At 43.1% G+C, this 15412-nt stretch overlaps 1 protein-coding gene across 4 annotated transcripts in view; it reads left to right on the forward strand.

Annotated features, from left to right (window-relative positions):
* PLCB4 (phospholipase C beta 4) overlaps positions 1-15412 on the forward strand; it is a 448565-nt gene that overhangs the window by 337194 nt on the left and 95959 nt on the right. For all 4 annotated transcript variants that reach the window (XM_019516221.1, XM_019516223.1, XM_019516224.1 and 1 more), the window contains 7 exons: positions 66-174; positions 3919-4129; positions 4856-4949; positions 7321-7400; positions 7890-7974; positions 10307-10397; positions 12256-12351. In XM_019516221.1, the coding sequence (XP_019371766.1) occupies positions 66-174; positions 3919-4129; positions 4856-4949; positions 7321-7400; positions 7890-7974; positions 10307-10397; positions 12256-12351 (766 nt within the window). The remainder of the gene's footprint in view (positions 1-65; positions 175-3918; positions 4130-4855; positions 4950-7320; positions 7401-7889; positions 7975-10306; positions 10398-12255; positions 12352-15412) is intronic.

The raw sequence follows: 15412 nt of genomic DNA on the forward strand, positions 1-15412 counted from the left end.
AACATTCTTGAATAATAGTCATGCATTATATAGTCATGCTGAATTCTGTCATTTTCTAATCTTAGCATCAACGAGATCCACGACTGAATGAAATTTTATTTCCATTCTATGATATAAAAAGAGCAATGCAGATAATTGAGACATATGAGCCAGATGAAGACTTGAAGAGTAAAGGTAAACAAGTGTTTGTATGGGGGAAAAGGAATCTGCATATAAAAATCTATCATCATATTTCTTTAGAGACTTGGCTAACATTGTCAAAATTGAGTAAGCTATTTAGTGGTCTACGTGCCTGTGGAACAAAAATGCCATTTAGGCACAGATAGACATAATGCTTGAAGTACTTCAAACACTGAGCTTACTGATATGCATGGCAAAAGAGGCGCTTTAAAAATGATGCTCAGAAAACAAGGAACACCTTTGAAGAGCTTCCTGAAAATGCCTGTACACAGGGGGTTACTTGGTCGTCTGGCATCCCGTAGTGCTCTGCTCCCTGACCTCTCATCCACCACCCGGGGCACAAAAGCGGAGCAAACAGCCAGTGAACTTCCTTCTGTGCATTCAGCTGTGCTTGGTCCTTCAGAGGACCAGGGGCCAAGAGGCTTGCAAGGATTTCTGCTTTCCTACCAGGAAAATTCTTTGCATGCCAGAGACAGCCAAGCACATAGCAGTCTTGAAGTGCTTCAGTAGGGGAGGGGAAGTGAGGAGGGAGAGGCTGCTGGCAAGGCATTCTTGTCCATAGCTTTAGGCACTTTGGAAAATGCTCCCCTGTGCTCCTGTTTACTCACTTAGGCATTCCAATACTGTAGAAATGGGCAACAATATAAAACCCCAAGATCAAAATCATATAGCAACAACACATTTAGACCCTTCTAATTCAGATCTTTCTGGGAATTGAAGAGGCTGACAGCATAACTTAGTCCTGGGGGCTTCTCTAACTTACAACAGTCTAGCTGGGGTCATTGCAGCTCACAGTACTGCACAGAAGCTGCATTGCTTCCAGCTGTGCTCCTGCCCCTGGCATGCTTCCTCCAACCAGGGCTTATAAAGGGGCCCTTGGGTTGTAGTCTTAGAGTTGCTTTCCTTGATTCTTGCCTCATAGTAATCCTTCGTCAGATGGCTTTGGGCAGGGCTCTTAGTTCATACCACTGTCTTTGCATCAGACAATGTATAGCAAGACATTGTTGTTGCTTATCTAGAACCTGTGAGGAGACAGCCTCTCCGTAATGCCCAAGTACTGGAGGAGAAACCTTCCTGCACTGCTTTGGCAACCCATCAAGAGTAGCATACTTCTTACAATAAATCAGTCTTAAGACACCCTGGAATCCCATTCTTCTCTTTTTCTATAGTCATTGCATTGGAATTTTTAAGTGTCCAAGTCCCTAGAGGCCAAACTCATTTAATTTACTATATGAAAAGGAGGCTGCCACTGCTATTCAATCTAATCTGTGTCTGTGTCCTGTTAAAATGTCAGCGTCTTTCAAATATCTTCCCAAAATATACAAGGTACAGTGGAGATATTCCTTCCAAAATGAAAGATTGTGCACCCAAGTTTTAAGTGGGGAGAAAACTAAACTCCTTCAGTTTTGGTACACTGAAAAGACAAGGATTTTACAACCCTTACACTGTGTCCAGAAATGGATGCTAACCATTAATCCTTTTAGCTAGCCATTGGGTGATGGTAATGACTTGAGCTTATTACTGTTTTAATTGTTTTTCCAGTTAATAGTTCAGTTGTTTTGTAGCCAGATGCAGAAAGAATCATAGAATCAATGAGTCGGAAGGGACCTAGACAGATCATCTAGTCCGACCCCCCGCCATGGGCAGGAAGGAGCACTGGGGGTGGGAGGGGTCATAAGACCCCAGCCAGGTGCCTATCCAGTCTCCTCTTGAAGAATAAGAAATGGTTTGTTTCTTCCAAATTGTTGTTTCCTCACCAGCATGGTGACTGTGAGCCACCCTTCTTCCCAAGTTCCAAACAGGTCCTTTATTTAACGTCCTCTCAGCAAAGCAAGTGAAACAAACAAAAATTATGGCCATTCTCCCCTCAAGCTATCAGACCTTTCCAGCCTCCACAAGATCCTTCCTACCTCCTTGCTTTCTTTCAGCTAGCCTTTTTAATGCTCTCAGCTGGAGACTCACCAGTGGCCAGATCTCCTCCACCTGTACCTCAACAGCAAGCAAGGCTAGCTGCATCTTCTGGGTTCTTAAAGGGCCTACACCAGTGGTCCCTAGCCTTGTTAGACTTGAGGAACCCCTTGGAAAATGTCAGTGCCTAGTTTTCACTTGATTTTTGACTACAGAAAAATAATTGATTAATACTCCTATTGCAAAGACCTCAGAAAAACCACAACAGGTCAGAATGCTTAACACTCTGGGTTTATGTTGTGAAACATGTTTGCACACCTAACAGTGCTAACATTGTGTGGCATCCTGTGGCACCTCTGAAAAGATCTCAAGGCACCCAAGGGTGCAGTGGCATTGTGGTTGAGAATCAGTGGCCTGCTCCTTGTCACAGTGATTTCATAAAGGTTTTATCCGTCTGGAATTAAGAGTTATAGAGAAGCTGATGGTAGCACCCAGTGGAAGTTAGGATTTCTGGTGGCTGTTCTGTGCAGTCTAATGCTCCTATTGAAGCCTCAGTTCAGCAGCATACTTGAGCATGGGATGGCACCATATGGGGAAGTGAGACCCCATTCACTGTACGATAGCAGTTCTACCTCAACCGTTGTGCAGCAAGAGTAAAGGATCAGTTGTTAGAACTGTGGGTGCTTCTACATGTGCAATTAGTGTGACTGAATATACTCTGGATCACTTTGAGCTAGAGTAAACTAATCCCAACATTACCATCTGCACATGTGTTTAAGCGCAGTAATTTACTGTGCTGCCATCTGGCTGCACAGTAAATTAGTCTACTGTGCCCTAATTGCCATGTATGTGTAGATGGTGATGCTTTACTGCACTGAAAATTAGTCTGCTGCCCAGTAAAGCGTCTTGTGTAGACATGCCCAGTAAGGAATAACTACCCCCTCTTTTTTGTGTTCTACAGTAAATGAATAGTTCAGTACACATCTTCTTCCAGAGAAGAGCACCTCTAGAGTCTTCTTCTTTTGGCATTGCTGCTTGTGGGTAGATCAGCCTCTTTATTAAAGCCCTTGTAAATATTTACCATGCTTTCCCCATCATGATTTTTTTTTCTGTCATTGTTTTTTAGATGAACCATATGCCATCCTTCAAGATGTTTTTCTGCTATTCTTCATTCCTTTTGGGAGATGGCAGGGAGGGGAAAGAATCTCATGTCTTAAGCAGAGAATGTAGGTTTTAGGGTTTGGCTTTCCCCCACAGATGTACTGTCTGTGGGGGAAGTGGTTTGCATCAGAGTTTTCCATATGATTCACCTTTGACTGAGAACTAACACAAAATATTTAAGCACCAAGTATAACTTTTTTCCGGAAGTTATGAGCAAGTAAAAATGGAAGGCATTGTGGGTTCACTATTTGAAAAGACAGGTCATGATAAACAAGATAAAATTGAAGCTGTTGCAACATGTGCTTTGCCAAAAATGGGGCTCCAAACTGTGATATTAAGCGGTATAAGTTCCAAATTGATTCCAAATATATTTATTTAATGCAAGTGTTCAGAAGATTAACTCTGTTTGCTGACACCCCTATATAAGTTGTTTTCAGGGGTAAATTCTGATCTTATTTATACCATAATCTGTCTCGTTATTTGCTATAATTTATGAAGCACAAAGCAGAGAAAAAAGGAACATCAAAAGTGTTTCAGCCATTTGGGGTTTTGAAAGACATAGAATCTCAAGTTTAAAGAAAATTATACTAACATTTAAAGATACCGAATTTATCCAAAGAACCTTATCTGACTATTACACTAACTTGTGCATTTTTGCTTTCCTTCCAGGTGTCATATCAAGTGATGGATTTTGCAGATACTTGATGTCTGATGAAAATGCCCCAGTCTTTTTAGACCGCTTGGAATTATACCAAGAAATGGAACATCCTCTGGCTCACTACTTCATCAGTTCCTCCCACAATACATATCTAACAGGCAGGCAGTTTGGAGGGAAGTCTTCGGTAGAGATGTACAGACAAGTGCTGTTGGCTGGATGCAGGTTGGAAGGAGAATATAATGGCTTATAAACATCATGTTTAAAATATTTCAGTGTACACAGTGTCAACCTCAGCATTGATTATAATATACCAGAAAGATTAACAGAAATATAAACATTATGATAGCATTATAAATTCTTTATTTTGCAGAAAACAGAGAGAAAGGGCAGCCTGTTGGCTGTTACACCACATATGTGTAGGGAGGCATGTGGGAAAAGTGTAAGCGGGTGTCTCTTTGCCCAAGTGCAAAATTCTGCATTTCAGGGCATTTAATTAATCAGTCTAATTAATTAATGTAATTAAGTCCATCTAGATTTATAGGAAAACCAACCAGTAACTTTCAGTTTAACTTCCTGTGCACTAATAAGTAAAAATTTACCTGTTGAGAGAATAAATAAAGGAGTGTGAAGGTGAAGAAAAAACATTTTTTACTCAAATATTGTACACTCTTGCACACTTTACTTTTAACATAGTAAGTCCAGAGTTATCAAATCAAAGTGAAATGATGAGATAATAAGCTGGTGCATTACATACATTTCCTCTCAAGCTGATTGTATCACTTCTAAAATTACAACTCACTCTAGCTTCTGCACCTGCACTTGACTGACTGCCTAGGTTTTCTCTATTTCTCTATTTATTGAATACAATACATTTATTGAATACACTGAATAGTGTATGTATTTATTTAAATGCTGAGAAAGTTGACATGGTATTTTTTGGGTTATTAGATGTGTTGAACTGGATTGTTGGGATGGGAAAGGTGAAGATCAAGAACCAATAATAACACATGGAAAAGCAATGTGTACAGATATTCTTTTCAAGGTAAATTTTATCAATATGTGTGCAAAGAGGGATCTAAAAATTTGGAATTAAGTGCAAATCCTCCTTCTCACCTTTCATTTCCCAAACTGGGAAGGTCTGCAGAGAGGGACTCCTATCTCCTGTCGCACTGGGAAGAGCCCCACCGGAAGCTGCACGCTGGCCAGGGCCTGGTCCGACAGGGCTGTTCTGCTCCCCTTGCCTCCAGGGGCACTGCTCCTCCTGCTCCTGCCCCTGGTGTACTACTCTGAGTGTGTGGTAGGGGGAAGCTTCAACCTGGTGAATTCTGCCCCAGCGTGCAAGGCTCCAGCTCCTGACCAACTTCCACCTGCTCTGCTCGGCTGCAGGTGACCACTCATCATGCCAGGTGGGTGGAGCAGGTCAAAGACAACCAGGAACTGAAGCCACAGCCCTGCATGCTGAGGCAGAACTAGCCAGACTGAAGCTCCCTGCCACTTGGAGCGGCACAGCAAGGGTAGGAGCAGGAGGAGGAGCCTCTGCTGAAGTTAAGGGGAGCAGAACAGCCCCATTGGCCTGGGCCCTGGCCAGTGCATGCAGCATCTGGAGGGTCAGTTTCCTGGTGTGGCTGCAGCTGGCTGGGTGCTGCTCTGCTCCCCTTGCCTCCAACGGCAGCTCCTCTTCCCACTCCTGCCCTGGCTGCGCTTCTCCAGACAGGCAGGACGGGGGGAGGCTGTGGTCAGGCGGTTTGCACTGAAGGCAAGGGGAGCAGAGCAATACCAGGAACAACATCAGAAGCTGTGCATGCTGGCTGGGGCCTGGGCCGGCAGATGGGAGTATGGTGTGGGCTGCCCCTGTGGGAGCAGGTTGGGCTCAGACCTATGCAGAGTGCCCTGGTGGCAGCTGTGGGCTGGATCCAGTCAGTTGGCAGGTCAAATCTGGGCCACGGGCTGTATTTTGCCCACCCCTATTCTAATGGTTTGAATCATCCACATAATAATGGGTCCTTTATCCAAATCGCTTAACTGTTTGCCTTGGTCTCTCCATATGAAAACATAAAGAGAACCCATTCAGACCCCTTGCGCAATCTCTTCAGAGCTAAGTGCAGACATTTGGGGGCATTAGGGAGAGGTTGAATCGGATCGAAATGGCTGCTCCATATCAGGTTAGTCAGGATGGAGGTGCTAGCAGGGGGGTTAGGGGTCCAGCAGGCTGGAGGGGATTGGTGGTCCACCGGGGGATGTGAAGGAGGCACGACCCATGAGTGGTAGGGGGCAGGCGTGACCCACAGGTGGGGTGGTTGGGGCTAGCATGACCCCTGGATGGGGCAGAGGGGCCAGTGTGGTCCACGGGTGGGGTGGGAGGGAGATGCAACCTGCAGGGGGAGAGGGGAGGTTGGGATTGGCGCGACCTGTGGGTGGGTGGGCAGGGGCAAGTGCCACCCATGAAGTGTACTGGAGAGAGCAGGCATGACCTGCTGATGGGGTTGGGTCCTCCCCAGCAAGCCTACATCCCCATCCCTTCCGCCTCTTCCCCTTCCCACCCCCTCGAATTGACTTGCTTGGCTTCAGCAACAGTGAATGCTGACAAAAGCGGCTGCACCCAGAGTGGCTTGTGGGATGGGGTTGAGAGGGCTGGCTGGTCAGGGGTGGGGTGGGGGGAGGAAAATGGGCCATGGGGGTAAAAAAAATCCCAGTGCAGGGGTGGGGGGGGAGTGAAAAGAGCAGCCCTGGAGCTGGGTCTAGTGGTTGGGTTTCCCCAGCCCCAGGGCTGCTCAGGGAAAGTGTACAGAAGTTCTTTGCACTGGCTTAACCTACATTGAATACGTTTTGATGCTATATAGATCCAGGTTTATCTTAAACCAGATTCTACAATTTTTAGACTGGTCTGTGTGCATGGAACTTCTGTACAGTTACCAGTTTAGACTGATTGCTGGTCACTGAGAGCCGGTCTGTAAGTGTAAGGTTAGCACCAGGACAAGCTGAGTTTAAATCGGGTGATCATTTTGAACCATTTAGGCCATTAATCTCCCTAAATGTCTGTAGTTAGCCCAGAAGTCTCTCTTTTCCAACAGAAACAACACCAGCTCTGGGAGTCCCCCTTACCCGTGGAAGGGACAGGGAGTTGATCCTCTAGCCAAAATTGTCTTCTCTGACAGATCAGTTCCTTTTGTTCAGAAAAGTATGGGTGGGTTGTAGCTCTAGCCACTGCCTTTTCTCATGTGAAGAGAGAATTTTTCAGGCATATAGTCCATTGTTATTCAGGGAATTAGTAGAGATGAAAAATCTGCATGTTTTGTCATGTGTTTGTCCTTACTATAATCTATTATAGATACTCTCCTCTTCAATTTGTATGAGATATTTCTAATCCTGATTGCAGCTTTATTTGACATTAAACCTTTCTTTACATTTTAAAGGATGTGATTCAAGCCATTAAAGAAACTGCATTTGTTACATCGGAATATCCTGTCATCCTTTCATTTGAAAATCATTGCAGGTATACACTGCACTTCTCTTCCATTTTTAATAATGCGGTGAAGGAAAGATCCAACATACGATAAAGCTCAAAATATTAAAAGTCAAATGTACTTGGAAACATTGTGCAGGACTATGCAAATGAATTAGATTAGATGTCACTTTGAAAAGATTATGAATGTTTGCTTTAATGCCAGGTCAAGCTTTAGGCTGTTTTAATAACATAGTGTTTAAATCTGCAGAAAAGCAGTGAAGTATATTTGAATGTCACATTAGCAGAATGGCTTTCAGTCAGTTCATGCACTCCAGTAGTCCAAATAAATTCATGCTTTTCAGTGATTAGTTAGACTTTTACAGGCACTTACTGTATTTTAAAATAATGCTTGTCATCCTGGCCAAAGTGAGCAGCATAAAATATGAAAAATTTTCATTCCTTCTCTGGTAACTTTATTTACTGAATAACAACTATTTTTAAACCATTTTAATAATTAACCAATGTCACTTTTTTCAGCAAATACCAACAGTACAAGATGTCAAAATACTGTGAAGATCTTTTTGGAGATCTCCTGTTGAAGCAACCTTTAGAAACACACCCAGTATGTATCTTTAAAAACTCTCTCTCTCACACAAATTCAGAGGTATGGTAGATTGGGATCACTCACCATTAGTGTAAAATCCTGCATACATCTACATTTTCAAACAGCTACTGATGTTGAGTGTCCCTGTTTTTGGATGCACAGCCTGGCCTTATGTGACTTCTTTCATTTCCTCTCTACGGGGCTCTGTCAAGAGGCTTGAGGATCCCTGTCCCTTTGCCCTGTTTTATAATGCTAGCTCCCATGAAAAATGTTTTAAATGTATTACATTTGCTTGCCTCATGTTTTTCTGAAATCGCAGTCACTGGTACAAAGTCATATGTGCCTGATCTTAACTGGGGAGCAGCTGGTGCTTCTTATTTAATTTCCCTCTTTAATCTTATGCTTAATTAAGAACTGATTTAGCTGCTCTTGCTGCTGCAAGCTTTACAGGAGGACTAGTGTAATTTGGTGGAGTTTGCAAGCATTTTGATTAGTGCATGCCAAGAAAATCTAGCAAATGGTGAAGCAGACCTTCCTTCAGAGGCATGGCCCACCAATATTCATTCTAGGGTTAATCATCTAGTACTCCTACATGGATCAGTGCCAGTGGTGACCTAGTGCTACCTGTTGCATCACTTTGCTGGAAAAGGCAGGAAGAGAGAAGGGCCTTTCTCCTCACCTTCTCAGCACCATCCCTTATACATTCTGGCTACCCCACCTTCGTGACATCATCCTGCATGGTTTGGCTTTTTTCTTTTCTCTTGCATATGACAGGTATATCCCTAAGCACATTTCTCACGCATGGCTGGCTCTAACCATCGCTTGGCCCTGCCTCTACATACTCTTATTTTTAAAAATTGCCAAAAAAATCTGGTGCAACATTGGAACTCATTTTTCATAATGAGCATTTCCATGTCTCTGATGTTTTTTTTCTGTAAGGCAAACTTGAGAAGGGGTCTCAAGCTGGCTGAAGTAGATTCACTCTTAAATTCAGGCAGATACCCCAGGGGACATCTGTCCTAAGCTTGTTGCTTTTAATTGAACACTGACATTGTAGAGCCAAGGGAAATAAATGAAGCCTGCTTATACTGACATCTAGTGGCATTAAAATACATTCATTGCTAGGAATAATGGATGACTCAGTTAACTGGATTAAAATGGAAAATGAGTGTTAATGTGGAAGGTAATTGCACCAATTGCTATTTTTTCCACGTATTGTTTGTCACCTTTAGTTTCTTCTCCTTCTATTTGGGTTTCAGGGCATGGTGGGTTGATAGTTGCTTCTCTCAGAGCCTCTTGATTGTGGTCTTCAGCAACAATAGAGTTGAGTTGATTCAAATTCTACTAATAGGGCATTTATATGTGTGCTCTGGGCCAAAGTAATTAAAGCACCCAGAGTGTCTCATGTATCAGCATCCCTGCGCTGAAAAATGGCAGCAGGGTGCTTTAACTAAAGCTTGTCAAATTAGCTTTAGTTAAAGTGTCCCTGCCACCATTTTTGGGTGCAAGGACACTGATACACAAGATGGTGGAATCTGCTGGAGTGCGATAATCAAGTCTGCTCCGACATGCTGTGATTACAGTACATCAGAGCAGCCGCGTTGAATGTGTAAAGGTGCCCATAGAGACTAAATATTTGGCATGTGGGTATGCCAAGAGTTCTGTGCCCTGCTCTAAGACTCCTTCCTATGTTGGCCTGTATCTTCCAGCGCCAACTCACTCTTCCCTCACTGTAAGACCTAGACCCTTCCAACTTCAGTTCTAGGTGATAGTTTCTTTGCTCTTCCTCCTCCCAACCCTGAGGCAGTGCCTATTGTAACACCCAAATATGTACTCCTGTAGTGTGGTTGTATCAGATAATGCTGTTCTCTGCTCTTTTCCATCTCAGAGAGGGAATGAGGAATGGTCAGATATTATTTCTCTCCTTTCCCAATCTGAAAGAAATCATTTAATAATTTCAGTATTGTATATTACTGCCTCAGTGGAGCATAAGAGGTGAATTATTTAGAAGGAGAAATAATAAAGGGGTAGATTGTGACAAAGCCTGGGAGAAAGGGGAGGAACTCCCATAATATGTACATCTCCGAGACACCCAGACTTTGGCAATAAGTGTATAGTACTTGCTCCCTTCTTCTTGGAGGTGTGGAGCGAATGGAAAAAGTTCCAACAGTTTTGCTGATATGGGGGTATGCTGACTAGCTGTAGCTATTCAGTCCAGGGTTAGTGGTGCTGCTTCCTCACAGCCTCACAGCCACAGGCCATGCCAAACATTAAAAGACCACCCCAGATGTATGGATAAAGTGGTTAGATCACCACAAATTATTCTTAATAAACTTTTCTTCTTTTGCAGCTTGAACCAGGTAGACACTTACCTTCCCCTAATGACCTGAAAAGAAAGATCCTTATAAAAAACAAAAGGCTGAAACCCGAAGTGGAAAAAAGTAAGTAATTAATCTAATCTGTCATTTAAACAAAAATATCTCCTTTAGATGACTGAATGTCAGGCCCATGGCAGACATTAAATTTAAAATGTGATTAACCAGTTAATCATATCTTCAGTGGTAACCTGGCCACAGGTTCATGCAGTGAATGGTGTGATAAAACAAGTAATAAGCCACAAAGGTGTTACATAACATATGTGTAATAACTTGGTGGCTGGTTCCCATTGTGCCTTAAATTGAATATGTGACTAGTGTTGATCAGTTGATTGCTATTCTCAACTGCAAGAGCACACCACAGTCCTTCAAAACTCCAGTGCAGTCCTGAGGCTGGGAGTACCAGTCAGCTGATCAGTAGATCATGACCCCAGGCTTCCCATTCACCAGCAATGGGGCATGATTGGGATCTGATTTGCAATCCCACAGTTGTGCCTCCTGCCATATGTGTGGCATGGCAAGAGGTGGATTGTTGGGATCACAGATCATATCCCATTGCACCTTTAATTGGATGTCTGTCATCAGCCTCACATTGCCCCATTTCCCCTAAAGAATTTACAGTATGAATAATGTCCAAATGAAGGGTATACAGCATGGTGACTGTAAAGAAGATTCTATTTACACTTGGGTTTCATATCAGTGGCAGAGCTTTACTCCCCTTGTAAAAGTACTGGCTATAAATATATAGAACTGTAGAAATGTAATATTAGGTGGTTATATAATTGCTGGCTAAAATGTAACAATGAAGCTGTTGCAAAGTAAATTCTCCCTACAGAAGGATGTATTTCATTAGCATGTTTTGCCAAAATAAAAAAAAAAAAACAAGTCTCAAATGACTTTTTTTCTTACTTTGTAGCCATTCTTGGCATTTATCTCCTGTTCATAAATAATGATTTTGGTAGTTATGGTTTCTACTATGGCCAAGAATGGTAAGCCCTATTCCCTCCTCCTTTGAAAACAATGGATAAACTCCTGTTGACTTCAGCAGTATAGGCAATACAAAATGAATTCAAAACCCCAGTTCTCCATTATATTCAGGAACAACATCAGCTCAGGTGTGGAATGTTTATCAGCCCATGAAAGTAGTTAGATACCTATTAATACTGAGAGCATCTACACGAGATACTTACTGTGGAGTTGCCTAATTTACTCCACAGTAAAGTGTCATTGGTCTACACCTACAGAGCTGTTAGGCCAGAGTAAACTAATTAACTCCACCGTAGGTTTGTACTGCCAGATAAAAGTACTATCCTGTGGCAGAACTATTTACTCTGCCACAGCACACGTGTAGACACTGATGGGGCTGGCTGGGCCACAAGAGTGTTTAAGTGCAGGGGACTGCTTGCCAGCTATCCCCACACTGAAGCACCCTTGTGCTCCAGCCAGCCCCTCTGCAGCACATTGAGCCAGGTTGAAGCAGCCCTGGGCTGGCAGACTGACCACCTGGACCCTCTGCTAGATGGGGCTGCATGCCCCCAGCTCGATATACTGTGGTCCCAGGTGCACATGTAAGCATTGTTGCCCAAGAGCAATAATCTCTGGTGCAAACTGTGCCAGAATTTATTGCATTGCATTAAAATGCATGTGTAAATGTTTCCACTGTAAACAAGAACCCAATAGTTGTACAGCTTTTTCAAGCTATCCCTAAAGGTACTGAGCCTCTTTGGTTCTTGTATAAATGTTTGTTGCTGACCTCATCCTGTTTAATATTGAGCATCAAGAGCTCTTGTTAAATTCAGTACTGTGAGAAATAACCCCTAATCGTTCAGGATATTTTTATGTGTTATGATTTAAATGGTTCAGTGCTGGATATGGACTGCTCAGTAAACAGTTGTATATTCGTTTCTCTCCATTTTTTCAACAGAACAATTAGAGGCCTTAAAAAAGATGATGGAGGCTGGGGAAACAGCTGCTCCTGTGAGTATCCTAGAGGATGACAATGAAGAAGAAATAGAAAGTGGTAAGGATTTTACAAGTGATGCTTCTCAGAAGATATTTTTGCATGATGAAATGTATTTGTCCTGATTTGTAAATGGTAATTCTTTAAACTCAAAGCACATGTGAAATAAAGGAAAATGTGACAAGAAAAACTAGAGTACTAGACGATTAGAAAAGTGCTGCATTAGCACTTTCACTGTTTTTCCTTCTTCCATTGTACCCCTATTTTGGCATGTTTAGCAACACACCAGGCATATCCATCACATGTTTTTTCAATATTCCCATTTATTTTATTAATTTGTTGCTTTGCACTTTATCAAGGGCTATTTCTTTAAGATATGAGAGTGATGTAGCACAATAATCAAATTGCAAAAGCAGACTAATGAATGAATAATCAAATTGCAAAAGCTTACAGAAAGAGAAAAAGATAAGAGAATGTAATTATAAAAAGGGGGAAAGTAGAAAGAGTGGGCTTTTATCTGCCATACATTGCCATTATGGGAGTTAATTTGTTTTTCTTCCTGTGATAAATTATTTATTATGCAAAAACATTTGCTTTTGCCTTCTGAAACTACCCTTATTTTTCAATTTCATTATAAATACTACAAAGTAAGCTTTTTCTCCAATGTACTAAAAGCCAGTCTTTTAAAAAGTATTTATTTGTATTTGGTCATCTTCGTGTTGATCTCTCTCTTCACATATGTGGCATATTGCCAGTGCAATAAGGAAATGATTTTGGATCTATGCCTTTCCTGGCTGGTAGAGCCAGTGGGTAAAGGTGGAGTTTCCTGCTTGTGGGAATTGATTGCACTTGTGTTAGGGGTCAAACTTTCTGTTGCTTTGAAAGAACCATTAATGTTGTTTTGCTAAAATATTCTGTTCATATGAGCTAATTGATCAAAATTGCATCTCTTCTTCTTGGGTAAGATTGGGAAAAAGATTGTGACAAGGTCATTCTGTCAGTACTAAATGCCTTTGAAATTTATGAAACTGGGTAGAAAACTCACTTGGGCCCAGATACTACTTTGGTGATATTGGTCAGTGATTTCTCCAGATCACTGGTGAAGTCCATGGTGGAATGGTTAGATATTTCAAATGCCTTTGAAACAATTGATGGTCAGGCATTCTCAACTTGCCAGTGGATGCTGGTGGGAGTAGATTCAGCTGCTCTTAAGTGGCTTTCTTCCTTTTTCTTGGAGAGGTCTAGCATGTAATTCTGAGCAATTTATCTTCTCCTGGAAGAGCTGTCAAAGAGTAGGGAGATGCAGGGAGACATTCTGTTACTCCTTGCCCTAATTCTATGTGTATAAAGGCTTGTTAAAAGAGTTAGGCATGGGAAGCTGGTGACTCCCAACTTTGTCTCTGTCATATCCATGAATGTAGGTGTGGGGTGCCTCAGCCAGTATTCTGATGCAGGATAAGACATAAAACAGAGTAAATTGACTGAACCACAACTCACTGAAGTGATGATCAGCAAAGCAGCTGGAGGGGTAGTAGAAGTACTATTAGGGAGTATGTCTGGTACTAATTATTAGTGTTTGTAACTTGTTAGTTACTTTAAAATTCCAGTGGCTGTTTGAGCTAGATTCTTCTACTCTAAATGTAGCCACGTCCACATGACAAGTGGCACAATTTTGGGATCACGGATCAGGTCCCAATCCCACCCTTTCTATTTGCCTGTGGAGGGGAAGCCTAGGATCATGATCCCAGGTTCCTCCTGTGCTGCCAAGTTGAAAGCCAGGTGCTTGCAGGTCTGGGCCCTGGGGTTGACAATCAGTTAATTGCTACCCATTCAGCTTCAGGCACTATACAAACCAGACATAAAACTGGTTTATATTGGCTGTATCTCTCCCAAATGGTATTGCAAACGCGTGGGAGGGGCCTGCTTACATTCCAGTAGTATATATGTAGAACATTTTTACGCATGGTTTGCTCTTTTATGGCACTTTACATTGGGTCTATGTGTAACACCTTTGCAATTTATGTTAATAGTGGCATAAATGTCACATGTAGAAGGGACCTTAAGTACATACATGAACTTAGGCCTCTAAGTACAATCCTATTCCACCCTGCTTAAGACCTTGAAAAATTGTTAATGCAGAAGTTTGATAGGTACTTCTCATCACTACTGTTTTGTGACCCTCAGCTTTGAGGGAAAGATGATGGCGTGTTTCAAAAATAGATTCATTAATGGATTTTCAGGACTTGGACAAGATACAATAGAACTTCGGTGCCTCAACTCCACTTAGACACCTAAGAAATGTGGAGTAGAGCCTGACCCTCAGTGTTGCTGTAATCCAGTCAACTTTCTAATGTCCTTGTCTGCCTACAAAATTACAACTTTTTCATTCATATGCAGAGCATTACTCCCGTTACCTTTGCTTTGTTGCCACAAAGTTAGATTTAACAGTGGGGATCTACATGGTGACACCTTGATACAGGGGTGGGCAATTATTTGGTCCCACAAGCCGCATAGGCAGTTCTGGAGAGCTGCCATGGGCTGGTCAGCACCACCCCTCTACCCCCCACAACAGCCTGGAGCCCACACATCCTGTGGCTCCTCCCTGTCACCACCAACATTTCACAGCTCCAACCCCAGCCCCAGTCTGCCCTGTGCCCACTCTAGACTTGCCCCAGCTGAAACCTGCACTCACAGCCCTGAACCTGGTCTGCCCCACGCTTGCTCCAGACCACCTGCCTGCACTGAGCAGTGGCAGCAGCCAGGCAGAAGCTGCTGCTCAGCTTGGGGGAGAAGTGGCCCCTCCCCCTCACCACTGCCAGGCCCTTCTTGCTTCAGCCCCCCAGAACCCATGCCTGGACTACCCTGCAGCTCCTCTCCACTGCCATCACCGTCGCCTCTGAGCTGCCCTGCAAGGCAGTGGTGGCAGTGCAGAGGAGCCACAGGGCAGCCTGGGCATAAGCTTTGGGTGATTTCAGCAAGAAGGGCCTGGAACCGGCGAAGGGGAGGAGCTGCTTTTCCCCCACACTGAGCAGCAGCTTCTGACCAGTCACTGCTGCCACTGCTCAGCCTGGGTGGGTGAGTCTGAAGCAGGTGCAGGGCAGACCGGAGTCAGGGCTGTGCA

The sequence above is a fragment of the Gavialis gangeticus genome, unplaced genomic scaffold, assembly GCF_001723915.1.
Source record: "Gavialis gangeticus isolate Ggan-Ray unplaced genomic scaffold, GavGan_comp1, whole genome shotgun sequence".
In the NCBI taxonomy this organism is placed as follows: domain Eukaryota; kingdom Metazoa; phylum Chordata; order Crocodylia; family Gavialidae; genus Gavialis; species Gavialis gangeticus.